At 56.9% G+C, this 27,437-nt stretch overlaps 10 protein-coding genes across 10 annotated transcripts; 4 read left to right on the top strand and 6 right to left on the bottom strand.

The window, feature by feature from the left end:
* Positions 1-621: 621 nt before the first annotated feature.
* On the bottom strand, positions 622-4,956 carry EV422DRAFT_542560 (uncharacterized protein). Its single transcript, XM_053071283.1, has 3 exons — positions 4,480-4,956; positions 1,002-4,348; positions 622-925 (listed from the first exon to the last, which is right to left on the bottom strand). The coding sequence occupies exons 1-3, from the start codon at positions 4,619-4,621 to the stop codon at positions 707-709; spliced, it is 3,708 nt and encodes a 1,235-aa protein (XP_052922111.1). The 5' UTR covers positions 4,622-4,956; the 3' UTR covers positions 622-706.
* A 1,143-nt stretch (positions 4,957-6,099) lies between these two features.
* EV422DRAFT_500413 (uncharacterized protein) lies at positions 6,100-7,187 on the top strand (the record flags this gene model as incomplete). The annotated part of the gene is made up of 5 exons (XM_053068137.1): positions 6,100-6,361; positions 6,567-6,652; positions 6,729-6,797; positions 6,875-6,966; positions 7,049-7,187. Coding segments are annotated over 5 exons (648 nt in total), but the record flags the coding sequence as incomplete, so codon positions are not given.
* Positions 7,188-7,709: 522 nt separating this feature from the next.
* Positions 7,710-8,735, bottom strand: EV422DRAFT_257137 (uncharacterized protein). The gene is made up of 2 exons (XM_053065773.1): positions 8,156-8,735; positions 7,710-8,018 (listed from the first exon to the last, which is right to left on the bottom strand). The coding sequence occupies exons 1-2, from the start codon at positions 8,491-8,493 to the stop codon at positions 7,790-7,792; spliced, it is 567 nt and encodes a 188-aa protein (XP_052922113.1). The 5' UTR covers positions 8,494-8,735; the 3' UTR covers positions 7,710-7,789.
* On the bottom strand, positions 8,728-11,672 carry EV422DRAFT_257097 (uncharacterized protein). Its single transcript, XM_053065772.1, has 12 exons — positions 11,472-11,672; positions 11,219-11,389; positions 10,892-11,072; positions 10,687-10,826; positions 10,471-10,606; positions 10,210-10,378; positions 9,920-10,139; positions 9,750-9,837; positions 9,571-9,651; positions 9,327-9,503; positions 9,133-9,231; positions 8,728-9,047 (listed from the first exon to the last, which is right to left on the bottom strand). The coding sequence occupies exons 1-12, from the start codon at positions 11,491-11,493 to the stop codon at positions 8,963-8,965; spliced, it is 1,569 nt and encodes a 522-aa protein (XP_052922114.1). The 5' UTR covers positions 11,494-11,672; the 3' UTR covers positions 8,728-8,962.
* Positions 11,673-11,969: 297 nt separating this feature from the next.
* EV422DRAFT_570988 (6-phosphogluconate dehydrogenase) lies at positions 11,970-14,282 on the bottom strand (the record flags this gene model as incomplete). The annotated part of the gene is made up of 9 exons (XM_053072941.1): positions 11,970-12,083; positions 12,163-12,391; positions 12,466-12,794; positions 12,880-13,210; positions 13,291-13,594; positions 13,660-13,720; positions 13,797-13,838; positions 13,952-13,985; positions 14,269-14,282. The coding sequence occupies 9 exons, from the start codon at positions 14,280-14,282 to the stop codon at positions 11,970-11,972; spliced, it is 1,458 nt and encodes a 485-aa protein (XP_052922115.1).
* A 361-nt stretch (positions 14,283-14,643) lies between these two features.
* On the bottom strand, positions 14,644-17,079 carry EV422DRAFT_542575 (kinase-like domain-containing protein). Its single transcript, XM_053071284.1, has 5 exons — positions 16,451-17,079; positions 15,812-16,088; positions 15,622-15,746; positions 15,315-15,529; positions 14,644-15,222 (listed from the first exon to the last, which is right to left on the bottom strand). The coding sequence occupies exons 1-5, from the start codon at positions 16,721-16,723 to the stop codon at positions 15,093-15,095; spliced, it is 1,020 nt and encodes a 339-aa protein (XP_052922116.1). The 5' UTR covers positions 16,724-17,079; the 3' UTR covers positions 14,644-15,092.
* A 144-nt stretch (positions 17,080-17,223) lies between these two features.
* EV422DRAFT_542578 (uncharacterized protein) lies at positions 17,224-19,920 on the top strand. The gene is made up of 3 exons (XM_053071285.1): positions 17,224-17,738; positions 17,868-18,219; positions 18,306-19,920. Exons 1-3 carry the CDS (start codon positions 17,286-17,288, stop codon positions 19,802-19,804), a joined length of 2,304 nt encoding a protein of 767 aa, XP_052922117.1. The 5' UTR covers positions 17,224-17,285; the 3' UTR covers positions 19,805-19,920.
* A 101-nt stretch (positions 19,921-20,021) lies between these two features.
* Positions 20,022-21,333, top strand: EV422DRAFT_542579 (uncharacterized protein). The gene is made up of 4 exons (XM_053071286.1): positions 20,022-20,274; positions 20,380-20,414; positions 20,502-20,713; positions 20,822-21,333. Exons 1-4 carry the CDS (start codon positions 20,063-20,065, stop codon positions 20,903-20,905), a joined length of 543 nt encoding a protein of 180 aa, XP_052922118.1. The 5' UTR covers positions 20,022-20,062; the 3' UTR covers positions 20,906-21,333.
* A 53-nt stretch (positions 21,334-21,386) lies between these two features.
* On the top strand, positions 21,387-23,298 carry EV422DRAFT_622833 (uncharacterized protein; the record flags this gene model as incomplete). Its single annotated transcript, XM_053074187.1, has 4 exons — positions 21,387-21,686; positions 21,830-21,893; positions 21,995-22,708; positions 22,807-23,298. Exons 1-4 carry the CDS (start codon positions 21,574-21,576, stop codon positions 23,296-23,298), a joined length of 1,383 nt encoding a protein of 460 aa, XP_052922119.1. The 5' UTR covers positions 21,387-21,573.
* A 369-nt stretch (positions 23,299-23,667) lies between these two features.
* EV422DRAFT_509187 (uncharacterized protein) lies at positions 23,668-25,661 on the bottom strand (the record flags this gene model as incomplete). The annotated part of the gene is made up of 9 exons (XM_053068825.1): positions 23,668-23,706; positions 23,784-24,002; positions 24,151-24,204; positions 24,266-24,720; positions 24,803-24,807; positions 24,894-25,052; positions 25,136-25,143; positions 25,206-25,250; positions 25,578-25,661. 9 exons carry the CDS (start codon positions 25,659-25,661, stop codon positions 23,668-23,670), a joined length of 1,068 nt encoding a protein of 355 aa, XP_052922120.1.
* Positions 25,662-27,437: the final 1,776 nt, after the last annotated feature.

Raw genomic sequence — 27,437 nt, forward strand, 5'->3', positions numbered from 1 at the left:
GGGGTTCGGCTTGGGCGTGTTCAACCCCGGGGTTGGGCGTCTGTGGCGCGAGGGGCGGGCAGGTGGATCCGACCGCTTGAGGCCACTGATTGACAAGCGAGGGAAACCCGGTGAGTATCCAGTCTTCGCCGTCGAGGTATCAAGCAACCCCCACACATCGCAAGAACCCCTCGTCAAACTTACAGTAGACTGTTCATGCAACCCCACTAACGGCGTCAACGGCGACAAGTCCTTCATCACGCTTGTCGGCTTCCTCCCCCACCCCTCCTCCGCACCCTCCTTCTTAACAGCCGCCCACGGATCCACAAACCCCTCCTTACTCGGATTCGGCGCGGCGCCCTCCCCACCCCGCAAATGAAACGCGGGCTCAGCAGCCTGCGCGGTCTGCTTGAACCACGGCGCGACAGGCTGTGTCGATGGAAGACGATCGCTTGGTTTTGCGCGGAGGCGTGGGGCGCGGCGTTTTTGGCTGTTTTGGCTGGTGGTGCTTAGGACGGAGTCTGGGCGCGGGGGTGGAGGTGTGTAGCGAATTTCGGTGGTTTGGTGGAGGAGGGAGGACGCCCACATGGGCGGGACGGTGGTTTGGGTCGTGGCGTATTGGAAGGTGACGCCGCCGTAGCCTCTGCTGAGGGTTTCGCGGAGCTGGGGGGGAGAAGTCAGCGTAATGATCATATAGCTGTGTCACTCCCCCCGACCGTAAGCTTCCTCAGAGGACCTTCGCTCGGTTAGGCCTAGCACATACCTCATAACTATGCCTAACAATCTCAGCGCTCTTGACATCCGCAAACTTGGCATACCAAACCACCGCGCCATTCACATTCTCGCAGATCACGTCCTCAAAGTTCGCGTGCACGGCCAGATACCGCGCCATCTCGTCCGCGGACTGGATCGAGCAGTTGCGGATCATGATGATGTTTGAGAGGGTCTGTGGGTGGGGATGGAGGTCGAGTTAGTCTGAAATATAGTCCAAGCCGCACGGCATGGAGGGATGGCGAACGTACCTCCTGCGGCGCATGGTGAGCCTCCACACTCTCCGCTTTCCCATGCGCATTGCGACCCATATCCCATCCGAACTCAACCTCCTGTACACCCTCACCGACTCCTGGTCTCGCAAACACCTCCGTCAACGTCCCACGTTTCTCAACCTCGACGACAACCGACGGCACCGCGCCATCTCCCAAAGTCCTCGCAACAGGCCAAGCAGGCACAACCGCCGGGGTGGCAGCACGCTCCCCGACCTCGCCGGGTACATGTACAGGCCAATCAGCCACAACAGCCGGAGCGGGCGGACGGTCTTTGAACCGCGCCGCGCTGTTGGGGGTCGAGATGTAGTTTGCTGGGCGATCGGGCCAGTTGCCTGCGAACCCGGCGGCGCTGGTCGCCGGTGCGGAGTTACTTACGGTGGGCGTGAATGAAGACAGCACAGGCGCACCCCACCGCGCGCCCCCTTCCGCCGACGGCGGGCCCCACGCGTCTTCCGTCGCAGCGGCAGCTTCATTACGCTTCCAGGGGTCAACCACACCGCCAGCCAGATCGCGCGCCCACAGGTTTTCCACACCACCACCGCTTAAAGTAGGGTGAGAGCTCACGGCGGGTGTATTGGCCCACACTCGCCACGCGTGCTCGGCCGTGTCGATGATTTCGGCTTTTTTCCACGCGTGTGGGGCGGCGTCGGTGGGTGTTGGCGTTGTTGGTGTTGCGACCGGGGGTGTGCGGCGTTTCCACCATGGTTCTGTGGTTGCTTTCGGGGGTGTAGAGTCGAACGCGTGTTGTTTCCATGCGGGCGTCACGGTTGTTGGTGGAGTGGTGGTGGTGTCGGGTGCAGGCTGCTGTTTCCACGCATGCACGACAACATCAGCGGGTTCAGCGTTATGCACCATCACAGGCCCCTCCTCAGCGTGCCCACCACCCTCTCTCAGCACCTTCGCAGCCGCCGCCGCCGCGCCCACAAACGACAACCCCTGCCCCGCCAGCCTATCCTCCCCCCTCTTCTCATAAGCCGCCACCAAATCGGTTGTACTGTTAATATCCACACAAGCCCGTTGACACGTCCGCCCATCGCTAAAGTACGCGCGACTCGTGTCCGAATCATAATCCACGCTCTCGAACCCGTGGAAACTCTCCAAAAGCTTGATACACTCCGCCTCGGTCCAGCCGGCGTTTGCGATCTCCAGCACGGTCGATGGGGGCGGTTTGGGGTTTTTGGCTTCCTGCACCGCGGCGAGTTGCTCGGGGAGGGGCGGGATGTCTGTTTTCGCTGCCGATGCCTTCCAGGCCGGTTGGCTGCGTTTGATCAAAGGTAGGGCTTGAGCCGCGAGTTCCGGGGTCTGGAAGGCGATGTGGAAATTGATCCCCTGGAACCGCACGCGGGAGAAACCGGGGAGTTTGGCGACGATGGCCCGGGTGTCGGCCTTGTCGACGGGGACGGCAGTGCTCACCACCAACGTGCGAGAAGTCTGCGCGGGCGCGAACGCCGGGCGAGCGAGAGGCTCCATCGGTCGTGGGGCACTGTACCGTCTCTCGTGCGCGGCCTCGTCCCCCGCGTCGTCCACCATGTATCTGTTCCCCGGCTGCGCGGACCGGGTCGACCACTCCACGCGGATGTTGGTCGTCTCCTGCAGGTCCCGCACAACCTTCTCCGCAACCTCGTGGTTCACGTAGTCGACGATGATCGCGTCGCGTAGGTGGCGACAGGTCATGTACCCGGGATACGCCTCCAGTATGCACTGCAGGCCGTCCAGCGTCAGCGCCCACGGACACCGCACAAACAGGGCGCCCTGGTAGTGTTCTGCCGTAAGCGGGCGCATGGGGTGCGGGGCATGCGGGGTGCGGGTCTGCGGACGCTTGATCAGCGTGGGCGTGATGTGTTTCTCGCCCTCGAGGCGGCCGACCGCTTTGGCGGCGTGGTCGCGCGTGGTGAACCAGGCGTAGAAGCCTTCTTCTTGGAAGGCCATGCGGGTGAAGCCGTCGAGGGTGCCGACGGAGTGGCGGAGGGAGAATTTGACGTGGGGGAGGTCTTTTGCGGAGATGAAAATGGCGGCGTCGGAGAGGTAGCGGGGATCGTAGTGTGATGGGGGAGTTGGGGTGGGGTGCGAGGCCATGAGCACTGTTGTGGTGTCGAAGGGGGAGATGGAAATGGCCCCATGGTGGTCTGTTGGGTGTTGATGTTGGTGGGGGAAGGGCGTTGCGGCGGCGGACGAAGCGGTTGAGATGGTGGAGTCGGCGCGCGTGGTGCGTGGGCGTGTGGGCAGGCCTGCGGCGGTAACCAGTCCCCCACCGGGGTGGGTTGACGCCGGACGTGCAGGGGTGGTTCCGGTCGGGGAAAGTACCCCAAGGTTATGATCCTTCGCCACACCAAACCCGGGCACGAATTCCAACGCAAGGTCGGTGGTGGCCTCTAGATCCGTCACGGCGCGCACACTCTCATCCAGACTTGCGAACCGGACGTACACATGAGCGGCGTCGGGTTTGACCTCCTGCACGCCGGCGTAGACGTGCACCATCTCCGACACGCGGTGGACGGGCGCGTACGGTGTCAAATGGACACACAATGTCGTGGCGGGCTGCGACACCGCCATGGCCGTCGTGACCTGCTGCACGGTCTGCACAGCGTCGGGTGTCGCCGGATTGACATCCATGCGGGTGTTCTTCAAAAGCATCTCGGCGGCGCGCTTGGCGTAAGGCTCGGTGGCAAACCCGAGCAAGACGCCGTTGGGCTGGAAGGAGAGACAGCGGAACCCTTCCAGACGTCCGAAGTGAGCCCGCAGCTTGGCGAAATCGACGTCGGTTGGGATCTCCGCGACGTGGATCCATGTCAGCATCGCCGAATTGTTGCGGGGCGTCGCCGGCGCGGGCGTGGCTGCCGTCCCCAGCCGGGCGACCTTCCCCTCAAGGATATTCCTGACACGCTCATGGTTCCTTGCATACGTGGCCGGTATCCCTATACACTTGTTCAAGTCCTCGATAGCAGTCTCTGCACAAAACACGTCTCTAAACAGCGCATAGTAGTAGAACCTAGCCGACGACGCGCGGCCCTGGTGCGGCGCTCGCCCGACCCCGCGATCGCGGTCGTAGTTGAGTTCCTCCTTGCTGATAATGTCGAACGACTCGCAGCCGCGGTAGGCCATGAGGAGTTTCTTGACCTCGTCGGGCGAGAGCGGCGTCAATGCTGGTTCGATGTAGACAACTGGGTTGGGCTCGACGGCGTGGAGGGCCCGCGAGCTGAGGAGGGAGGGGTCTGGGATGAGATCTTGCGCGGCCCAGGTGATGTCGATGGCCGTGCTCTGGGTGATGGAGTCGAGGGCGAACTTGGCGTTCTGGTGCGTGTCGTAAAGGATTGAGATGCCTTCTGTAGGGATGCACCAGAGATACGATGAGTCGAGCGGGATGAAGGACATGAAAACCTATTGCACCGCTACATATACACAAGTGGGGATGCCCCTTCTTCCGTTGCATGACAACGCCATTCATTACACATACCATCCGTATCAAACTTGACATGCTCGAAACCAAAACTATGATTTTCACGCAAGAACTCTGTAAAATCCGCCCGATCCTTGCCCGGAGGAAGGGCCTTGACCAGGACGGTGCGACCACCCGGGGCCGCCCAGTCCCTCATCATCCTTGCCGCTGTCTTCAGAGACCCTTGTGCTTTAAGACGGCTTGAAATATGCTTGTGAAACGTTCGATGGCAGCCGCTGAGTTTGGGCGGTACTCCTTCTTCAATGGGGTGAGGGAACGAATGTTCTACGGATCTTATTTGTGTGGACAGTGGATTATGAGTTCTGTTCTGGATCGGGATTTCAGTTGAGGACTCCCCGAGATGCGAGATGCCGGCGGAGTTGCGGGAGAGAGAGGCGACTTGGCTGGGATCTGACAGCTTGCATTGAGTGTTAGTCTAAAACTTTTGGGCCCAGGCAGTGTCCGCCGAGCGAGGGACTGCTGCTGCTGCGACGGCCGCTTCCAACTTTCACGCGTGTTCGACGCGTCTCGCTTAACAGTACGGACTCTGCATCTGTCTGTGTCATTCGTTTCGCTGGAGGGGTGTCTGCCACCCACTGATGAAGCGACCATGCCCAAAACGATGGGTTGCAAGGCCTCTGGTATTGAATATCCCTCCCGATGAAGGGAGGTACAACAGTGGCCGCCCATGTAGGTGGTTGAGGAGACCTCCGAGATTCACGCCGTTTTCGCTCGTCATTTGGGTAAGTGTGCGGCCTTCCCCGTCCAATAACATGGAGTCTTGTTCGGTGTGAATCTGGATAGTTAGACTATGGCTTTTCATCGGCCTTGAGCTCAACATGTCGAAGGCTGAATCTGGAGACACTGAGAATATCTCGACCTTGAATTTTCTGCACACCGATATCATATCCGATATTTTGAGCGAGAGTTTCCTTTGACTTGACTGGTAGAAGATAATTCATGCAAGCATCGCACTCCTACTCAATCGACTGAAAAACAATGAGCGACGGTGTGTGTAGTGGTAAAGGAATGAACGAGGGAATGAACGAGGTGTGCGATGCCCCAGCGAAGACGCTAACCCTAACCCGCGAGAAAAGCCTCGGACTCCTCGGATGTCTTGGAAGACCACAAGATCCAGTCTCGCAGTGCCATCCCGCCGTCATTCGCTGCCCATTAAGGACCGTCCCCAACCTCCAACCTCCAAGATGGCACTCCCCAGGACCAACTCCCTCTTCCGCCTCTCCTGCCGCTCTCCCTCCTATCGCCCCTCACCATCCTCACCACGCCTCACCCACAACGTCAAATTCACCACTTCATCCACCGCTACCGCCTCCTCAATCCGGCGGCCTGTGCAAACCCTTGGGAGACTAAGTGGGATAGGATGTGGTTCGTTACGATTGCAGAGACCGGTGTGCGATAAGAAATGTGTGGGTGGAGGGGGGATGATGAGTAGGCGGCATGCTGCATCGGCGCCGAATCCACTAGGAGATAGGAAGGAGGAGCTTGTGGGGAAGGTGTTACCTGTAAGTGTGCCGTGCGAGTGGAGCACGACGTTTGCTCAGCGAATAGGACGCCAGTCGGATCCTATTGCTCGGACCGGCAACCCCTGACACCCTTGCTCCACCGCAGCTCGCAAAAGAAAACATCTACACACTCCCCAACATCCTCACCACCTCTCGCCTCATCATGTCGCCCATCATCGGGTACCTCATCTCCACGCACTCCTACACGCACGCCCTCGGGTTGCTCGTAGTGGCGGGACTCACTGATTTGGCTGATGGGTATATTGCGCGGAATTGGAATATGAAGACGTTTTTGGGGTCTGCGTTGGATCCGGCTGCTGATAAGGTGTTGATGACGGTGTTGGTGGTTGCGGAGGGGGCGGCGGGGTTGATTCCGGGTGAGTTGAGGGAGTTAGATGTGGAAAGTGGATAGGAGTGGGGTGATTGAGGCATGTGCTTGGCTGTTGGGGCGGGCCCAGCGTCGAGTTTAATGTGCGAACGAACCATGCACGATGCCTTCTGTACATTGCCCGCCTGCCATTTCCCACACATGCACAACGGCTGACATCTCCACCCTCACTTCGTTCCCATCCCCACACACAGTCCCACTAGCAGCCCTAATCCTCGGCCGCGACATCGGCCTCATCGCCGGCACAGCCTGGGTCCGGTACAACACCCTCCCACCACCTGTAAGTCGCCTCATCTCTCGAGCCGAGTTCCGTCCATGTGTTTTCACAACTCATCATCGCGTATATGACACGATAGAAAACCACAAAACGATACTTTGACCTCTCCCTCCCTTCCGCGGAAGTGCGGCCGCCCATGATTAGCAAGGTGAGAAACACCCGCTGCACCGGCGATTGACGGGCTTCAGGAGAGCAAAATGAACTAACGCTCCCACAACCACCCAGCTCAACACCCTCCTCCAACTGACACTCATGTCCGCCTCCCTCGCGGCGCCCGTGTTTGGGTTCCTGGATCATACCGCGTTGGAAGTGTTGCAGTAAGCTCTCTTGTCCCATCTCCATCAATCATCCCAGAACGCCCCCCCGGGCTAACTCTAATTGATACTTGATGATTTATAGGTGGACAGTGGGCTTGACGACGGTGTGGTCCGGCGCGCAGTATGCGTTCGACAAGAGTGTGATTAAGGTGCTTCCGCAGGCGGGGGCCGAGGGTGGGGAGGGCACGACTGGTGGGCAGGGGAAGGGGACGGGGCTGTGAGGAGGGCCGAGACTGTGCGTAGGTGTTAAAGGACGTGGGAGGAGGACGATTTGGAGGACGATTTGGAGGGCGTGCGGCAGGCCATCTGTTTCGGTTCTTTGCCACCTATCTGGGTTCCCGGACATCGCCGGGGCGAGCGAACACACAATGCCAAGACTGCCGGCAAACGCGAGAGAGCCACTCGGGATGTGCCATCGTATGCAGCGGAGGCCTGGAGAGGATAGAAAAGCACGGACGGCATCACACGTCGTGGGCTGGACATGCGCCACTCTCATGCGCTGTACGTGCGTCAGGTACCCCCCCATCCGCACTTTACAAACTATATACAGTACAAGCGTGGACGGTAGCCAAATCGGGGGCACAAGAATGTTTGCAACTCTAACCAGAAAAGTCAGTCTATATGGAAAGGTAGACCCCATAACCATGAAGAACGTGGGAGACATCAAGTCCCGATGGATTCTGCACCTACGTACGGTGCTTGCACATGATTCCCGAACACGACCATTTCGTACGTGCGCAGCAGCGAGTCCCAGCTAGACATCTCCCGTCGCAGCGGGCGAGACCTCACTGACAGCGGGACACGCTGTCAAACCTCCCTGCCGTCATTGCAGCGTCATGTCGACCTCCAGCGAGTCGGGCATTCCCAGCCATGTTCCCCGAAGTATAAATCCACCCATCCCAACGCCACAAAGCATATCGAAACACACCACGACCCGAAAAAAGATGTCCGCAACACCCCCACCCAACACCAGCAACAAGGCGCAGCCAGCCACCGCAGCAGCAGACGGCATCGTCGACGCGGACACGGCCGACGAGGTCAAGGGATTGGGGCTGGATGTTGAGGTGGGCGTGGATGGGGTCAAGAGGAGGGAGGGGAATTGGTGAGTTGGGGGCGTTGATGGGGGGGGGGTGGTGCGGCTGGGAAGCTGGGGGGGGGGGGGGGGGAGGCGGTGTGGATAGAAACCTACGGAAGCGGGGCTTGCGACACCGCACCGATTTTGTCGGTTGGTTGGTTGGGGGGTGTTACAACCCAGCGGCTGATCCGACTTCTTTTTCTTATGTCCAAGGAACTGGACCTCCGGCGCACCCGTGCACGTCGCGGTCCCCGACCCGCCGTCGTTGCCCGAGCCGCAGCTGCCGAGGGAGGATACCACGCCTGGTGAGTGAGCGGTACGCCTGGTTTGGTTTTCTCCAACTCTGGGCAAATTAGGGGGACTGGGGGTGGGACACTGGATGCCGTGAGCTTGAGTACTGCACTGCTCGAAGCATGGAACGTAGCTGATGGCGCCATTCGTCCCCGCAGCATACGTGACCCCGTGATTCAGACCCTCTCGAACATGCAAATGAGGAGAATGGAAGTGCCACCCCGCATCCCATGCGGGTTTCAGTTATAGATGCCATCGTAGGAAGGTTCCGACGTGGTGGTGTGTGTGCAGGAGCATACGGGGGGGAACGCGATGGATGGGTTGATCGCGGTCACGGAGCAGACGGCGAAAGAAGGGAAATGCCGTATGATAAGCGACAGGTGCGGGGGTCAGAAAGTATGGAGGGAGGGGGCGCATATGACGGACTGGTACATCGGGACACGCCGTAGGATGTCCGTTTACCGCGCATTGTATCTACGTACATATCATCGCGCGGTCTACGACGAGGTGCATGCACTCCGTCACCAGAAATCCATCAAGAGAACAAATGCGCCGGTGTTTGTAAAATGTGCATGAAAAATTCATCTTGCAAAATGGAAAACCCCTAAAGCGCCGTAGTTTTCTGTTTATTCACTCCCGCGAAATGTCACGCCCAAACAGCGTCTTTTTGCTCCAGTCGAAGGCGACGAGGACTCGGTTGCGGAGGGAGAAGAGGCTAAAGGAGAAAAATAAACGGGTTGTCAGATATGAGGAGGAAAGAGGGGGGCAGGAGTGGGGAGGGGAGGGGCTATTGAACTGACTTGTTGAGATATGCGCTCCTCCAGAAGTAGAACGTCAGCGCGCCGCCAATGTGCACGTTGCCGGGCAGGTCGGCGATGGCCTTGTCTGATCCAATATAACTGTATTGCAGGAAAAAAAAGCCGGATCGTTATCAAACCCATGGGCAAAAATCCAAAAACGAAAACCCCAGCACAACGCAAAAAAAAAAACTTACGCCAGCGCCCCCAGATGCTCATAACTAAACGGCTTAATCACCCCCTGCGCAATCTTCTCAGGGTCCTGGCCCTCGGCAACCAGTTTCGCCTTGTCCGCGTCGATGCGGCCGAGGAGGTTGAAGTTGTGGGCGAGGTAGACGCCTTGGCGCGATGCAACTTGCGCTGTGGGTGCCCATCTGCCACGTTGGGTGGTGTTAGTGGGTGGGTGGGTGTGATGAGAGATCGTTAATCTGGGAATCTTACTTGGTTGCAGACGCGTCGCCGACAGCGTACATGTTATCAGCGCCCTTGACTTTGAGGAACTCGTCGACTACTAGGCCGCGGCTAGAGGTTGCAGAAGAAAGGGCTGGTCAGAACCCGCGGGATAACCTCGAATAGGAGACTGAGAGCACGCGATTGAACTCCCACTACCCGAATCCTACCGTTGGTTCTGCAGCGTCGGCGGCAGCTTCTTGAGCAACTCAGCCACGACGGGCCTCGCGGTGTTTCCTGTGGCCCACACCAATAACCCTGCCGACAAATCATGAGCCAACGTCGACGCTTTCGTCGTACACGCTTCCCGTTGTTCCACATCCCCCTCCCGACAACATACCATAAGGAATAGTCTCCAACTGCTTCTGCGCATTCGACACTGTCAGCTCCTTCTGCTTGACCTCCTTCACAGCAGTGTTGCTCAGAATATTGACTTTTGCTTCCGCAAAGTGCTTCTCGGTGTATGTAATCAGCTCCTTGGAGAAGGAGGGGAGCACGTGCGGCAGCGCTTCGATGAGCGTGATCTTGATCTTGGGGGCTAGTTCGGGGTACCAGCTTGCCTAGATGCGTGACTCACTGATCAGATACACGCAACACTGGCCTTTCGGGAATGCTCTCCGACAGACATACCAAATCCTCCTTCAAGAAATCATAAAGCTCCGCGGCGTACTCGACACCCGTCGGCCCGCCTCCAACAACGACCATGTGCAGTAACCGGTCAATCTCCTTCTCAGACTGGCCCAGGAACGCGGCGGTCTCCATGCAATCCATGAGACGGGTCCGAATCTTCTTTGCGTCCCTGTGAGATTTTACAGAATGAGAGGGGTTGGTAGGGGGTTCACGCCTCGCTTTTGGTGGCATAGGATTCGGAAGATGGAATCCTAGACGTACCACGCCTCCTTCAAGAAACACGCGTGTTCTCTCACACCCGGGACGTTGAATGTCGCGTTTTCGGCCCCGCATGCGACGACGAGGTAGTCATAATGGATGGTCTGTTTCGATACCTCCCCAACGACTTCGGAGTTGTCTATTCAGGCGGGAATGTGGAGTTCCAGCATCAGTGTCCAGTAACTCAACATCCCTTTTGGAGAGCACCCGCAGGCATACCTTCAACAGTCAACATCTTATTCACCGGATCGATCTCATTACACACCCCCTCAACAAACGTGATCGCGCGCTGCTTGAACCGCGTGATATACCGCATCGGTAGCATGATGCTCCTCAACTCCACAGTTCCCACCGTGCAACTATCCAAAAACCTTTCCATCAGCCCCCGCCTCTCACCCCACAAGTACAAATAACACACACCCACCTCGGCAAAAGCGGCGTAAACAAAAAGTAGTTCCGCGGACTCACCACCACGACATTATAGTTCTCCGAATCGAGCTCCTTGAGCAGCGACGCGGCCGCCCACCCGGACCCGAGGATCGCGATCGTCTTCTTGCTGTGGTCCCACCCGAACTGAGCCGGTGGGTGCCGGGCGTTGTACACCTCTGTTCATCACATATGAGAATCAGTTATGCCCGTCGGAGATATCTCCCGGCTCTTCGGGTCTCCTCCGCCTCCCCGCCCTACATCGGACATCCCAACACATTTGCTACACATCCCCCCCCCCCCCCCCCTCTCCCTCGCAACTCACCATATCCAAACACCGCGACACCCCCAACAACAATCCCCGCAAACACCTTCCCGCCATGTCGTCTCAAAAACCCCCGTCTGGCCGGCACCGCCGCGTTCGTGATCGTCTGCGAACCGGATGTGGATGTGACGATGGCGCGGCGCGCGGTGGACAGGAGGGAGAGTGTGGCCGCTGTTGAAAGGGATGCGCGCGCGGGGGGTGTGAGATATTACAACGTGGGAAGATGGGGAAGCAGGAACGGCGGGGGGTTTACCTCGACCGAATCTGGATGCCATCTTGCTTGTTACAAATGCGTGGGTAAAACGTTGTTTGCGGGATATGAGGATCGCTTACGGCCTACTGCTACTGTGCGGACACCGTGGATGAGGTATGTTCACAATGCTGCCCAAGATTGTGTGGGGGGTGGTTTGCAGAGATAGCGGAGCTTTGTGACAAAAGGGGAGTCCAAAATCTTGCCGGGTGTTGACGTAGTGGCTGATGGGCGCGGTCTTGCACAAGGCGCCAGACGTGCCTTGTGTCCCCCGACCAAAGGGGAGGATGGACCCCCTCCTTTCCATCACTTCATGAGTTATTCATCATCTTCTAAACAAAACGGATAGGTAGGTACAAGAGATCATCCACCCCGACATCCTCTCAATAGAAAGAAGTTCGTGAAGGGGAATGAATATACGGAGATCGAAGGGCGAAAAACAATGCGGTATTGGGTGGGTCAACAAAAAACACATCAGAACAAGTGGGGGGTTTCGGAAATCTACGCGTTGTAAGTGGAAGACGCAACACGGCCACCACGGCCGGTCCAGTTGGTGTGCACCCATGTGCCCGTCTTGCCTTCCAGCTCGTACGTGTGCGCGCCAAAGAAGTCACGCTGGGTGGGAGAAAGAGAGAGAGATCATCAGTATCGATACATGTTGCCAATTCCTAAAGATATGCATTCCCACACATACCTGAGCTTGCAACAAGTTAGCAGGCACACGGGCGGAACGGTATCCGTCGTAGAAAGCCAGGGCAGAGGTCATGGCGGGGATCGGCACACCGAGCAACATGGCTTGCGAAGCCACGCGGCGGTAGTGGGGAAGGGCCTTGTGGATGGCCTTGGTGAAGAAGGGGTCGAGGAGCAGGTTCTTGAGGGCGGGGGTGTTCTTGAAGGCGTCGCTGATGTCGCCGAGGAAGGCACTATTGCGAAAGAGAAAGGTTTAGTGAATGAAAATCGCAGGACTCCCATCTCGAAAGTGAATTGTTTCAAAAACCTGCGGATAATGCATCCACCCCTCCACATAAGGGCAATCCCACCAAAGTTCAAGTTCCACTTGAACTCTTCACCCGCGGCACGGAGCTCCATGAACCCTTGCGCGTACGAGATGATCTTGGCGGCGTAGATGGCTTGGCGAATGTCCTCAAGGAAGGACTTCTTGTCGCCGGTGAAGGAGACGTTCTCGGGGCCCTTGAGCACCTTGCTGGCGGCGACACGCTCGTCCTTGAGCGCGGAGAGGCAGCGGGCAAAGACGGCTTCGCTGACGAGTGTGACGGGGATGCCGAGATCGAGGGCGGAGATGGCGGTCCATTTGCCTGTTCCTTTCTATAGAATCAACCAAGAGCCCCCATTTGCAAATCAGAAACCAACGCGACAACATCCTGCGTACAATCAATTGACGACAACGCACCTGACCCGCAGCATCACGGATCTTCTCAACAAGGGGCTGGCCATCCTCATCCTTGAACGCCAGAACAAGGGCGGTAATTTCAACCAAAAACGAGTCCAACTCAGACTTGTTCCACTCGGTGAAGGTATTGGCCATCTCGTCGTAGCTCATCTTCAGCACGTTCTTCATGATGTCATAGGCCTCGGCGAGGATCTGCATGTCTCCGTACTCGATACCGTTGTGCACCATCTTGACGTAGTGGCCCGAACCTCCCTCGCCGACCCAGTCGCAGCATGGCTCGCCCTTTTCCGTCTTGGCCGCGACCGATTGGAAGATGTCCTTGATCAATGGCCTGAAAGGGAAGCACAGATTTCGTCAGGTCTGGCATTGTAGTTGCAGAATCGTCTTCCCACAACCAAATCGGGAACTCACCAAGCCTCAGGAGAACCACCAGGCATCAAAGAGGGACCGTAACGGGCACCCTCCTCACCACCAGACACACCAGTTCCAACAAACAAGAAGCCCTTGTCCTGGAGGTACTTGCATCGGCGGTTGGTGTCCGGGTAGTGCGAGTTACCACCGTCGATGATCAAGTCGCCAGCCTCGAGGTGGGGCAGGAGCTGCTCAATGAAGTCGTCGACGGCCTGGCCGGCCTTGACGAGGAGCATGACCTTGCGTGGCCTCTTCAGCTTGGAGCAGAGCTCCTCGATCGAATGCGCACCTTGGATCTTGGTGCCTGCGAGAGACGGATGAGGCGCTGCACCTATTTGAGAGTATGACTGGACGCGTGGGAGAACTCACCCTTGGCCTCCTGGTTGAGGAAGTCATCGACCTTGCTGACGGTACGGTTGTAGGCAACGACCTGGAAAGCGAACAGAAAAAGATCGTCAGCGTGCCTGCCCTTTGGATCGACCAAGCGTACAAACAAGAATACATACGGTGTATCCGTGGTCGTCCATGTTCAGAATCAAGTTCTGGCCCTAAAAAACATAAAGAGATGGTTGCGAGTCAGCTGTCGAACTCTCCCACCAACCCACCAGAGATGAGATGGTGTTGCAAGGCATCGAAACAGAGAGAAACCCGTTGTACTCACCATGACGGCCAGACCAATAAGACCGATATCTCCACTGCACAAAAAAGGAACATCAAAACGAACGAGTCAGTAAGATGGCAAAAGACTCGCACACCATCGGCCGATCTCCCGGTAGTGGACGCCCATCGGCCCCATCGCCTCAGTAGGCCTCCGCTCACACCTGCTAAAGCATCGGAGACCAATCTAGCCGCCACTACGAAGATTCCGTGTTGGCTGGCGAGATGACCGAGGGTGGCGTCCCAATCCCAGCCCCAGATCTCGTCCATCGTCCCCTCCACGAGTCCTCACCGACCGAAGCAGAACGACGCAGCACTTACGTTGCTTCAGGCATTTTGGATCAGTATATGTGTTTGTTGTTGGAAGGAGTGGAGAGAGTAGTGAGAAGCGGGGTATGTGGGTTCTGATGGCGCTTTGCGGGGAGTGTGTGTGAGTTGTGTGGGGGAAAGCCAGCGAAGCCCTTGGAGGGGGTTCTATTATAATCGATGGGCGCTGGTCTGTGTCGTTTCGGATTCAATCGGGGCGGGCGCGGCTTGCTTGGTCCTGTATGACGCAGCAGCATCCGGGCGCGACGCTGGAGGCTTGCGATGAGTAATAATCATGTTTTTACCCGAAAGCAACGCGCTCGCTTCATCATAATACAGCAAGACGCGGAGCTTGCTTGCGGGCCGATTCCCCACCTCCTTGACCCACCTCCCTCTTGAGGCTCCCTCCCCTCCGTCCATGTCCAGACTTTCATATTCACCACCGCCCGGCGCTCATCAAACATCGGCTATATAGCAAAACGGGCAACCATGCGAGAGGGAGACTTGATTCACAACATAGAAGCTTGGTTGAGGAGGCGCTAAATACAATCCATCATCTGTCTGCCTCCCTCAAAACTTTACGCGAGAAAACTATTGGCCGCCATCCAACCCCCCCAACTTCCAAACCTAACCCCCCCAATGCAGCAGCTGATGATGGCAAATCCCCACACACTATATATATACTGTATAAACCACAAACCCTGGCCAGCCTCCCTCCGGGCCTCTCCTTTTCTTGCGCGGAGACACGACGCGACAGTGCATCCCGCCCTCATGGGAAGGCTACGTTAGCTGAGATGGAGACCTATAAAGTCCATTCCCCTCTTACGCAGGCTACAGCTTTACGCGGGCTTTTTTTGTAATACAGTCGCCCATCCCTTCACGTCGACTTTCTTCTCTGCTGCTTGGATGATGTATGGGTCGTTAAGGAGCTCGGTTGGCGTTGGGCGCGACGCGGGGTCTTTGATGAGGCTTGATAGAAACAAAGTCGGTGAAAACACATGTCAGAAACCATCCTTTTCTTGCACGCCTCACCCCCACTAACTCATCCCACCCGCACTCACCATCTCGCAACAAACGCCTCCAACTCCGGCGAAAACTTCCCCGGCGGCAGCGTCGCTATCGGCTCATTCACGATATACTCCAGCAATTCAAACACCGATAACGGTTCGCCGTCGGATTGGAACGGGAATTTGCCCGTCGCGAGCTCCATCAGCGTTACCCCGACGCTCCAGACGTCTGATTGGACTGAGTAGCGGCCGGCTTGGATGCGTTCCGGCTGTGGTCATCGGGAAAAGATGTTGTGAGATGATGTCCGGGATCTCGACGGAGAGCGAGAATATGGGCATGCGAGCGGTACTCGGGACTTACCGACATGTAGGCGCTCGTGCCTACGAACGTGTTGGCTACAGAGTTGATCAGCTGCCCGCTTACTCCGAAATCGGCGATTTTGATGTTGCCCTCAGCGTCCAACAGAATGTTACTCGGCTTGATATCTGAATGAACAACCGCGTCAATCTTTTATGATGAGACACTACTTTTGATTGGGCACGGCACCCACCTCGATGTATAATCCGATGATTCTTATACAGATAAACCAGCCCAGCCAACACCGCATGGGTGACCTTCCCAATGACATCCTCAGGCATAGGTCCCGCCTTCTTGCCGACATTGTCCAGCGACCCGAGACTCATGTACTCCATGCAGATGGAGATGTCGCCTTCGTTCAGGTACGTCCCGTAGAAGGACACGATATATGGGCTGATGCATTGGTGCATGATCTGGATCTCGCGAACGATTTGTCGTCGTACGCTGTTGCGCGCTTCTACGTGGATGATCTGGGAAATACCGGAAGTCGATTAGCATTATCTTCAATAGGATCAACCATCCACATCCACCATCAACCATCAAGTGTCCTTCCATGAAGCACCATGGGCTAGGTGGATGAGGAGAGTACGCGCCTTTGGCGCAATGTGGTGCTCGCTTCGCTCGCAAAAGATCTGACGCCGCTGAGCTCGCTAAGAGCTGTGGGTAGGGGAGTATTGCGCCTTTGGCGCAATGTGGCTCGCTCCGGTCGCGCTCGCTAACGCTCGCGAAGGCGTTCGCTCAGGCTCGGTCTCCCACCGAACTAACCCCTCACTACGTCCGGGCTCCTCCGCTTGATCTCGCTCCACGGGGTGGTTCTTGCTCCAGATCTTACCTTCTTTGCCATTATGGTCCCCGTGGGTATATGCCTAACCTTATGCACTGTCCCACCGTTCCCAGCGCCCAGTTCCTGCAGAATCTCGATATCCTCCCGCTTCAAGTCGAGTTTCGTTTCCTGGGGCAGGGACAACTCCGAAAGTTGCGGGACTAGAGCGCCACCTGAGGGCGACTCTAGTTCCTGATGGGAGGGCAGGCGGTCGAGGTTGATGGGCAGGATGGGACGTGGCCGTGCGCGGCGGGAGGGGGTGGCGGGGGCCGGGGATGCCATCGTGGGCTAGGTTTTTTGGGGGTTCGCTAAGCTGTATCGAGAGACAGAGTTCCCTCCGTGATTCTAAGACAGCTTTCCAGGCTAGCGGGAGGGAGATGTACCGGGCTAGTTGAGGTGGGGCTTTTTCCCACGGACGGAAACTCTCAGATGATCGGGGACGAAGCGGGATGATCTGGGTGGCTGCTGGTTCCGCGGCAGAGGGTTGGAACCTAGACACAGCAGCTGATGAAAGCGAGGCACAGCAGCGGGTGGATGCCCTTGAGGGGAAGCTGCAGGAAGTCCTGTATATGTATGGGATATGGTTGTTTCTGCGAGTTGCTTGGTTGTGACTTTGTGCCTTCGTGCATCAATCACATCATCAACAACTTCCTGATGCGCCCAAACTTCAAACGGCCGCTGAGCAGAGCGACAGAGTTTATCTCGCTCATCACATGAGGTCACGCGCCAATGGTATTATTCCCCCTTCGTCCTCTTCCGTTGTCACTTTCCAGGAAGCACATCCCAAAAGCAAGGACACATCCCTCACGCCAAATCACACTCGGAGCAACTATCAACTATCAACATGTCCAGGGCGCCGGCAAAGGCTGCCGCTACTTCGGCCCCGCCGCTCATTCCCACCTTCCTCCGCAGATCCACCACACCATCACGAAATCCCACCCCGACATACAGCCACTCCCGCACAGTCTGTGCAGCAACCGCCTTCCAACCCCTCTTCTACCGCGACACAATCCGAGTCCCCAAACAACGCCGCACATTCCCACACTGGAAGCACGACGTTGTTCGCCAGACGATTCTGCCCCAGAGAGTCGCTGGGAAGACGAAGAGGGGGAAAGAGGTTGCTGAGGGGAAGAAGGCGCAGGGTGGGAGACTACCTGGGTGGCAGATGTTGAGTTCGCTGGATATTGGGCCGCAGAAGATTAAGGGGGCGGAAGTGAAGAGGGATACGGCCACGGCTGCTGTGGCTGCTGTGAAAAAGGAGAGAGGAGAGAGGACGAGATATTTGCACCCAAGAGATGTACGTATGATGCGAGCGGCGGCGAGTGCGAGAGCTAGCCGGAGGGGTCAGAATACCCGAGGATGGCGAGTGATGGCCGAGAAGGGGTCGTCCTTCCATATGCTAAGGTAGTGTCATCCAATTATACAGGTACTAGGCCCTATCAAAACGATCGTCGGCGAAGTCTCGACCTTCGACTCACAATCCCAACGCGACACCCTCCTCCAGCTATGCGCCTCGGTGCTGCAGCAATTTAACGCAGACGCCAGCACCACCGCTCACCATTACGCGCTACTACCGCAAGCGATCGCGCGGATCATTGTCGGCTGTCGCAAACTGGGGAGAAGCGATATCGCCCAGGAGGTTTTGGAACGATATGTTGAAGCGGCGAGGTTGATTGCAGGGAAGGGCGGGGATGCTCAGAAAGCGATGGGGATTGTGCCATTCAATGCACTGTTGGAGGATTTTGCATCGAGCGGGAATCATGAGGGGTGTCAGAATGGTAAGTGAAGAGTTGAGAGTTGAGAGTTTGAGACACTATCTCTTGAGTCGCCAGCTGACCAGACTCCCCTTCTCGTGACTTCCCAGTACTGCGTAAAATGGCCGGAGTGGATCTCCAACCGAATGCGAAAACCTTTAACATCCTCATATCAGCATGCACCACGGACCAGGTCGAAGTAGCATGGGGCCTTCTAGAAACCATGTCCAGCCTCAACCTCCGCCCCAGCCTACGCGCCCTCAACACTCTTCTCGAACTTACATTTGCCGGAGGCAGCTCCTACAGCAACCAAACAGCCACTGTCTACGAAAAAATGCTGCACTTCTTCCCCGTCAAACCGGGCTGCCGCACCGGTCCCAACGCGACCACCGCCTGCATCCTTCTCCGCCAATGCAGGACCCCATCGCAACTCGAAGGCGTGTTTGAAGATATCAGAAAGTGGTTACTCCTCCGCTCCGCCCGCGTGCAAACCGAACTAATGCAGACAGCCAATAGGATCCAGGAACCCTCCAACCGACTGTCCTACACCCTAGATTGGGCCAACCGCCTCGGCGGGCTGGGCGTGCCATTATCCGTCCAAGCCGCCAACGTAATCGTCGAAGCATACGCCGCGGACGGAGCCCTCTCGCAGGGCCTGGATTACGCCATGCGACTGCACGAGCAGAACGGAGCCGCTGCGAGCGATGAGTTGTTAAGAAGCGTGTTGCGGAAAGTCGGGAGGGAGACGGAGCGCGATGGGGTGGACCGACGGGAAGACCGCGTCGCGTGGGACGTGTGGACGAAACTGAGGGAGACGTCTGCCACGCGTAAGTCGTTCGTCGAGCTCGTGGATGCGCTGGGCAGGGCTGGGGACGCAAGACGGTTATGGTACCTCTATGATCTCATGACGAAGAAGACCGCGGGCACCTCGGCAGTGCGGTCGTCCGCATCGACGGTGGTACCACATGATGAGGCGACACAGGACCCGGAACACCGCATCCTCCAACACATCGACCCGACCGACCCCCGCCTACACCGCGCCTTCATCCGTGCCTTCTCCACCCGCCTCACAGCGGACCCCACCGCCGCCGCATACATCTTTTCCTCCCACGCTACCCTAAACGATGAAAAATCGGCGCTGGAAATGCTCAGAGGCGTGCGTGATCGCCGAGACGCCGCGGGGTTGCTTACGACACTGTTGACTGTGGCCGTGCAGAAAGGTGTGCCCTTGACCGCGGAAGGGTTGAAGGTCGCGTTAGAGGGGGTAGTCGAGCGTGTGCGGCGCCAGACCACCCTCCCTTCTTCGTCATCAGAACAACAACCAATGGCGTTCTCAGCCGCCCACACCCTCTCCCACCTCGGGCTCTATAACCCCTCGGCCACCCACCCGCGCCCGCTCGAGCAATTTGCGCTCACACGGTCGGCGGTTGTGGGCGCTGTTGCGCAAGGGGTTGCGAGCGCGGCGGAGAGAGTGAGGGGTGGGAGGGATGTGGAGGATGCGGTGGAGAGTTTGAGGAGGTGGGTTGAGGGGAGGGATGAGGGTCCGGAGGGGGTGGAGAGGAGTGAGGCTTGGGCGGTGGGGAGGTTGAAAGAGATTGTGGGGTTGTAGAGAGGGGATGTACGTAGATACCTTGTGTACTGTATACCTGGTGCTAGATATGGAGATGTATACCTGTCGCTGGTAACTTGCGTTGGGTCTGAGCGGTCTCGACTACTTGAGTGAGCTTCCTCAAATTCAAATCCGGGTCCCGTGATCCCACTACCGATTATTTTGCATTTTGACGTTCCCGTAGGGACCCGACTGACCTCGAGTTTTGCCAGCACACAGGAGATCTCCACCCACCACCGGTCCCCAGCACACCAAACAATGTCCCTCATCCGCCCACCAACGCTCATCTCCCTCGCCGCCCGTCGGCAAACGGGGGGCATCCGCCGCGTCTCATCCCAAGCGACCGCAACAACCAGCACAGAAACCCTCGTCGCGCCCGCACCGCTGCCAACGACGACGACACCGCCTGTGTTTGTGAAGCCCGTGCCTGCGGTGCCGCCGAGGAGGAGCGGGGGCTTCTTTCGTGGGGGGTTAGTATTGGGGAGTGGATCCGGGGGAGGGGGGCGTAACAGGATTGGGGTTGGTTGAAATGCTGGGGTATTGACCGATTCATCTCTGTCTTCTTACATCCATAGGGTGATCGGGTTCTTAACAGGACTCACTCTAGCGGGTACGTGACCAAGCATCCCTCTCACCGCAAACCTCTCCGCTCGAAAACCTTCCATTCTCACCCCCACGCATCTTTCTCCTCCCACAGGCAGCACAGCCTACGTGTTCCTCCTGGACGAGTACGAGCAAGCCTCGAACGCGCTGCTAAGCGGGGTGGACAACCTGCAAAAGACGACGGCGAAGCTGCGCGAGCACACGGCCAAGATCGAGGTGCTGGAGCGCGAGTTTAGGGGGTTTGTGGGAAGAGCGGCGACTCAGAAGGATTTGGAGAGGGTTAGAGCGGAGCTGTTGAAGGTTATCGTGAGTATGCTGGCCCTATTGGGAATCCGGGTGGATAGATATCGGTTCTTTCGCATTGATGGCCATGATGATACTGATTTGGCTCTGATCCCTTTTTCTGCTCCACAGGATGATGTTAACGTATCGCACCTGGAGCTGAAAACGCACGTGTGGGAGGTCGAGCAGGATGTAAAGCAGGCGTTGAAGAAGTAGAGGAAAAAGATACACCCACGACATGGCATCAATATCATACCTCCCTGAAACCTTATTCAGTTGCTCGCACTGAAAGCGAATGTTGATGGGTTCTGTTGCAAGACCAACACGTGCTGGGGGCTTCTGAATCGGGATGGATGCCGGAGTGGGACGCGGCTATGGACCGGGCTTCGAGATGGAATTTGTGCTGAATGGAACAGGGTCTCACCAACTTTGGGGCATAGTGAGGAGTGACAAAGTTCGAGAGGGGATAAGAAGAGGTGTCGGGAGGAGGTGACAAACGCGGAATGTGGTTCATCATGAGAACGTTGGGACATGCGGAAGAGCTCCGGGAGAATACCTGGATAATCACTGTTGGCGTCAAGGATCCCACAGATAGGCGTGGAGAGAAGGGTTGGATACGGGGTCTGTAGCTTGCCATTGTCAGGATGCGTGGTTTGTGTTGATGTGGGTACTGGCCATTTCACTTTGGCTGTCCTCATCCTTCTCCAAGTCCAACCAAGTCCTCCAGCCGTCGGTGCGCGTGTTGTCCGTGCGCGCGCAATCAAGAGACCTTCAATTTGCTACAAAGTTGCCCCAGAAACCAATCCCCATGTGCCCTCCCCATTTCGCAACCCCCACACCATACGCAGAGAAGCAACGCCTACCTCTCACTTCATTCACCGCGCATGTCGTCCTTCCTAGTTTCCCTCCATTGCGCCACAAACGGCAACACCGCCTCGCTCAAGAATGGGTCCAACATTATCGGCCGTGGCGAGATTTTGGGACTTAGTGATCGCAGGTATGTGGAGACCTATGTGAGCGGGAAGCCGGTAGATGCAGGAGGGATGTGGTTGGAGGGGCTATGTATGTTTATTTGGGGGGGTTGGCCGTTCTTTCTACTGACGCTGGCATCGTTACGGATGATTGTTATGACCTTGTTAGACTGAGTAAAAAGCAACTCAATATCGTCGTCGATGCTCAAGCACGGACTGTCACGGCCGAAAGGGTAAGCCCAGGGACCTCCTCGCCGTCTCATTGAAAAGAACACACTTGAAGTGTCGTTCATCAAGTATGGGGTAAGTCTGACAGACTCCACCGTCTCATAAGCTAGGACCCAATCCCTCATCCCACAACGGCCGCGACATGCCCAAAGACACCATCATCCTCCTCCGCCACAACGACAAGATCGCCCTCGTCGCCGGCACACACATCTGCACCCTCTCCATCGTCCAGGCCGCGTTCTCATCTGTTCCCTATTCTGACCCGGTGGTGGGGATCACGTCCTCTGAGGCTGATTTGCATCCATCGCAGCATGATGATGGGGTGTTGGAGGAGGTTGCGATGGATACGGCTGACCATGGCGCGGGGGAGGAGGAGGAGGACGTGCAGTCGCATGCGGGGGTGAGCGATACGGGTGAGGCGGGGTTTCCGGTAAGGCCGGAAGATTTTTCGGAGGAATCGGATGATGTTGTTGGGTCTGGGCTGGACGTGTCGGAGGCGGAGGAGGCGGAGGCGGAGGCGGAGATGATGCGGATGCGTGCGGTGGCGAAACGACCGGCGGCGGAGAGGAGGCCGCCACGGGTTCCTGCTGGGCCCGGTGGGAGGAAGCGGGCCGCGTCGCCGTCTGCGCGGGCGAGGCCGAGGACGAGAGCAGCTGCAACAGCGACAGGGACAGGTGGAGCCCGTCGTGTGACGTCGTACGGCGCGTTTGTGAAGGCCACGCGACCGGCGTTGAAGCGGGAGTATCCGCACCATTCGGGACCAGAGATCACCAAGTTGCTGAAGCGGAGATGGATGGCGTTGGATGATGAGGCGAGAAAGGTAATGTGATGGAATGTTCGCTTATGCCTCGACATTCTTCATGTTTTCCATATCCCCACTTCTCACTCACAAATCTTCTGATGCATCCTGACTCATAGACATTCGAAGATCAAGCAGCAGCCCAAAACGAAGCCTCAGCAGCCGCAGCGGACACGGAAGCCGCAGCCTCATCCCCATCTACCTCCCCCACCCGCCCTTTACCCCCACCCTCCTCCACCCGCCCCATACCCTCCTCATCCACAGCGCCACCTCCCCCCCGCCCAAAACGTACCTCGCTCCTCCGCTCATCCTCCGCAACCGACTCGGACGCCATCCCGTCTGCCCGGGTAAACATCCCCGGAACAGCAATACCACGAACGGCGACTCAGCCGATGCGGATACCCTCTATGTTACTTGCGAATAGTAGTAGTGAGGATGAGGATACGGATGAGGATGCGCAGACGGGAAGGCGGGTAGTGGATCGGATGGATGTGCGGGGTACGACAGTGAATGAGCAGGGGAAGGGGAAGGAGAAAGAGAAGGTGAAGGAGGAGAAGGTGGATGTGGATGCGATGGATCTTGATGCGTTTTTGGATATGTTGACTGGGTAGCGGCGATGGAAGGTATGGGGTTAGTGAGGGTTGTCAAGGGAGAAGAGGTATCCGGTGGATGGGCGTAGCGTTGCGTTCATTGTATGTAGACAATCGTGTAGGATGGGGGCTTCTGGGGCTCGTTCATGCTGTGAATCGAGTGCGCTGGCGACTTAACCCCGACGCTGCAGAGAAGGCAACGCGTCCAATAGCTAGCTCAGAACACCCGGTCTTAGGGAATAAAATGTACACAGTGGAGACTCGGAACCGACTGTACAGACTACTTATACGCCTTCTCGCCCGACCCTCAAGAGAGACCATTCAACTACCTAACAAACGTACGCTTCCCCTCCATCACGCCAATCTGCACCCACCAAGCGCCTCCTCACGCTACCGCGCCCGCCGACTCCGCCGATCTTCCTCCTTTTGCTACCAAACATGAATGTCAACCTCACGTGCCCGCACATTCACCCCACACTCGCCAACCAACAAACACAAACACTCACCGCGAAATACCCCTGGATATCCACATCCGTAACCACCTTCCCTTCCTCCGCAAACCCGCGCAAGAACCCCATCAGATCCTCCTTCAGCTTCTGATACGCTTGCACGCCGTTGAGAGCTTGCACGCGGTCCATGCTGTTGAGCTGTTGCAGGCCCATGTCGTGGGGCGATACGTCTAAACCATTTCCCCCCGTTAATCCGCCAAGTTGGACACAGTACGCCTACGTGGGTTATGGGTGGGGGTGGGATGTTTGCAGAGTACGTTACCTGCGTTCTCGTCTTCGGTGGGATCAAACGTCTTTAAGAAGATGATAGGGGGTTGAGTCATGGTGGTTTTGGGGAACGCGTGAACGTGCGAGAGGAACTTACCGGCTCGACGGCGAGGATGTACGGCACGCCTTCGGACTCGTATGTTTCGATGCACTGCCCACGACAGTCAGTCAGCGAAGGTGATAGAGATGAGTGGAACGCTTTCCAGACCCACCTTCGCGCATCTACACAGATCGTCTCGCCAGCCTTCTTTGCAGAAGATGTCGCTGGAGGGCGCTTGCTGGTAGGTTTCTAGGCGGCAAGTTGGGGATTTGGGTGTGGTGGGGTGTGGGGGCGTTTCCCGGGCGGGGTCTGCTGAGATGGTGTGTGCCGTGGCGTTGTGCGTTGGGACATCTTCCACCTCCACATCTTCCACGTTCAAAGCTCGCTCAGTGGAACCTGACTCCCCACCCTCCTCCTTCCGCCTTTTCTTCGGCGACCCCTCACCCTCCCCTTCCTCCGCAGCGCGCTTCCTACTCGCTTCAGCAGGCTCTTCACCACCGGTCGCCGACGCCTCAAAAGGCGGATACAAAAACCGCGAATTGCCCTTATACCCCCTCAAAAAGGCGTGCTTGCCGACACACGTCCTGCAGATGTAGTCCTCGTCGGCGGCGGTGGGCGGGAGGGCGCCTATGCAGCGGTCGTGCATCTTTTTTGCGATCGTATGGTGAGTACGTTATTCTCCAAAATCCTCGAAAACATACGGACTTACCCAATCTGCCCAAAACAAAAATTGTCAACAAAACGGGGATAAAAGATATGAGGAGCGTGTTGAGCTCCACCCACCTTCACAAACAACACACTGAAACATCGTCCCCTCCTCCGCGTCCGGGTCATAGTACGTATCGCAGAAACAGAAATTGCCGCGGAAGTTGTGCGTGTAGGTGTTTTGGGTGTTCAATTCGCCGGGTTTAGATTGGAGTGAGCATTTGTTGGGGAGTTTTGCGGTGCCGCAGTCGCATCTGTAGATCCGATTAGGGGTTTGGTTGTGCGGTTCTGCATTGCGTTACTAGCGCAGGAGTCGGCTCTAGATCTAAGGGCTTACCTGAAAGCCTGGAGGATGTAACCAAGTCAGCGAACAAACCCGCACCAAATACAGAAGCTGCCCAACGCACCCTTTTGTAAAACAACTCTACGACATCGCTGCATTTCGTATGACACTACACCCGATTCTATTAGTCCTCCTCTGTTTCATCCTTCGCCGCTTCCTCCAACCTCTCATCGAAACCTACATAAACACTACCGCAAACCGTCAATCACAGGTCCGAAAAGATCACGAGAGCCCGGACGCAATACATACAAACACCCATAGCACATCCCCGACAACTCCCCGCCGCCCTCTGCCTGACACGACCGGCACGCAAACACTTTCTGCCGGACGTAGCCTTCGGAGAATGAGCAGCGATCTATGACGCCCTGGACGAAAAACCGCGGTCAATTCCATTAGACCCTCCAGCGAGTGAGCCTTGAGAGACGTTCTTGCTTACGGGAAGAACTTCGGCGGCTTCGTGGAGTAGCTCCTCCTGCTGGGCGAGGTAGTCGACCGCCGTTATGGTGTCCGTCGTCGTCATTGTGATCGGGAACTAGGCGATAACCTTCGGATTGAAGCTGGACGATGGCGAGCAGGGAATAGAACAAGTGTGCAGCGCTCTCGTTGATCTGAGACCTCAATGAGCTGCTGGTGATTGCACGTCGTCCGGAAGCCTGGTTTGGCCAAGGACCCCTCTGCCCCTCTGTTCCCCCTGTGTCCCCCTAGGTGTCCCCTTTGGGGTTCAGCCGAGATGTCGACTGACAGCAGGAACGCGTGATGACAAAGCAGCGAGGACACTCCGACGTCCTGTCATCTTCAATAACGCACAGGGGAACCTGAACTGAACGCGCCCATCTCCAACGTTTACATTGACATGATGGAGATTGGAACAGATAAACTTGAGAAAAGGTCGGACCTCCGCGCCTATTTGCGGCGGATGTGGACTCAGAACGAGCAGCGGATTTCCGTGTCCGACGGTAGAAAGGAGAGAAGTACGGCCCTTCCAACGAAGCCGGCAATAGTGTGACGGTTGTTCGCCGCTCTTGCAAGGATTTGTTAACAGGCGATTATGTCATTACTGTTTGAACGTGTCAAGGACCTGTGCAGCGCCTTGCCAAAAGCAACCAAACCGGTGCGGACCTGCATGCTTTGTCTGGCTGTAATGAAATCAAACATACTTTGCGACGGAAAAACAAACGAGGAGCAAACGGGGGTGATCTGCCCGACACCGGAGACGCATCCTTCGGCGGACTCTGGTAGACACGTTTGAACGTGACACGCCCCGTTTTGCCACTGAGAGCACAGCTGGGGCTGCGTAGCCTGCCTTTTCAACGCGGTGGCAGAGCTCGTGAAGACTTGCATCGGATGGCTCCAGCCAAGCGTTCCTCGCGTCCAAACGGTAGAAACGCAAACCAAAAGGGAAAGTTGGTGGGGAGAGAAAGACTTATAGAGAGGAAAAGGAAGGTCAGTACATATAAACCAATGTGAATCGAACAACGAACCTGTTCCTCCAAATCTTGCTGCGGGTCGTGGAAAGGACAAGAAAAAAGCGAATGAAGAGCTGCGTGCGATGTGTGAAGAAGTACGAGGGCAGATTCACTGAAGAAGCCTGAGAGATATGAAGCATGTTGGGCAGCAAAGATCGCCCGGTTGACCAAGGAGGTGTCCTTATGGGTACGAGCTGGGCTCGCAGTAAAGACTACGACAAGTCTGTAAGGTTCACGGGAAAAAAGTCCGACTCGTTACCCGTGCTTGGACGGCCACAAGGGGCTACGAAAAGGCCCTTCCTTTGGCAGCAGTGAGGAATACTGGGGCAATGGGGCTGTCGGACACTGACAGCATATTTTTTTTGCTGTGGATTTTTGACGGACCGACAGGATGCGATACCGATGCAGCAGGCGGTTGCCATCATGAGTGTAGTAAGCAACGTCGGCAACGTGTAGGAGATAAAGTCTATCATATCTAAGTATCTTCCATGAGTTGTAGGACCAATGCTCTCAAATACGTGCACAGAACACGGGGCCCGTTATATAGGAAAGCCAGATGCAGATCTTACACCGAAACAGATTACATCCACATCTGGCGATACCTACTAAAGAGCAGAGACCTGGCAAACGGATTTCCTTCATCAGTTGCACGTCAACGCATCAACATTGCAGCAACGTACTGGACATGGGTAATCTCATGCCATCCCATCGGCAAACCACCCAGAAGGACATCAACCACGAACACCCATCTCAGAAACATGTGGACATCAACTCTCGCCGCGGATCACGCATGCTGTGCTACTCCCCAGTATTCCGACACTGTAGCGGCT

This window comes from Fimicolochytrium jonesii, assembly GCF_025526975.1.
Source record: "Fimicolochytrium jonesii strain JEL569 chromosome Unknown EV422scaffold_30, whole genome shotgun sequence".
Classification (NCBI taxonomy): domain Eukaryota; kingdom Fungi; phylum Chytridiomycota; class Chytridiomycetes; order Spizellomycetales; family Powellomycetaceae; genus Fimicolochytrium; species Fimicolochytrium jonesii.

Coding starts and splice junctions, on each gene's coding strand:
- EV422DRAFT_257097 (XM_053065772.1), bottom strand. CDS start 11,493: ATGGCATCCAGATTCGGTCGAG. Junction 11,073..11,218: donor TGTCGCGGTGTTTGGATATG/GTGAGTTGCGAG, acceptor TGTGATGAACAG/AGGTGTACAACGCCCGGCAC. Junction 9,652..9,749: donor CCGACGCTGCAGAACCAACG/GTAGGATTCGGG, acceptor TGCAACCTCTAG/CCGCGGCCTAGTAGTCGACG.
- EV422DRAFT_542560 (XM_053071283.1), bottom strand. CDS start 4,621: ATGATGAGGGACTGGGCGGCCCCGGGTGGTCGCACCGTCCTGGTCAAG. Junction 4,349..4,479: donor TGTCAAGTTTGATACGGATG/GTATGTGTAATG, acceptor GCATCCCTACAG/AAGGCATCTCAATCCTTTAC. Junction 926..1,001: donor CTCACCATGCGCCGCAGGAG/GTACGTTCGCCA, acceptor CCCCACCCACAG/ACCCTCTCAAACATCATCAT.
- EV422DRAFT_542579 (XM_053071286.1), top strand. CDS start 20,063: ATGTCCCTCATCCGCCCACCAACGCTCATCTCCCTCGCCGCCCGTCGG. Junction 20,275..20,379: donor GGGGGCTTCTTTCGTGGGGG/GTTAGTATTGGG, acceptor TTACATCCATAG/GGTGATCGGGTTCTTAACAG. Junction 20,714..20,821: donor CGGAGCTGTTGAAGGTTATC/GTGAGTATGCTG, acceptor TCTGCTCCACAG/GATGATGTTAACGTATCGCA.
- EV422DRAFT_257137 (XM_053065773.1), bottom strand. CDS start 8,493: ATGCTGCGGGGACGAATGGCGCCATCAGCTACGTTCCATGCTTCGAGC. Junction 8,019..8,155: donor GTGTCGCAAGCCCCGCTTCC/GTAGGTTTCTAT, acceptor CTCAACATCCAG/CCCCAATCCCTTGACCTCGT.
- EV422DRAFT_542578 (XM_053071285.1), top strand. CDS start 17,286: ATGTCCAGGGCGCCGGCAAAGGCTGCCGCTACTTCGGCCCCGCCGCTC. Junction 17,739..17,867: donor GATATTTGCACCCAAGAGAT/GTACGTATGATG, acceptor CCAATTATACAG/GTACTAGGCCCTATCAAAAC. Junction 18,220..18,305: donor TCATGAGGGGTGTCAGAATG/GTAAGTGAAGAG, acceptor GTGACTTCCCAG/TACTGCGTAAAATGGCCGGA.
- EV422DRAFT_542575 (XM_053071284.1), bottom strand. CDS start 16,723: ATGGCATCCCCGGCCCCCGCCACCCCCTCCCGCCGCGCACGGCCACGT. Junction 15,747..15,811: donor TCATCGGATTATACATCGAG/GTGGGTGCCGTG, acceptor TTGTTCATTCAG/ATATCAAGCCGAGTAACATT. Junction 15,530..15,621: donor GCACGAGCGCCTACATGTCG/GTAAGTCCCGAG, acceptor CGATGACCACAG/CCGGAACGCATCCAAGCCGG.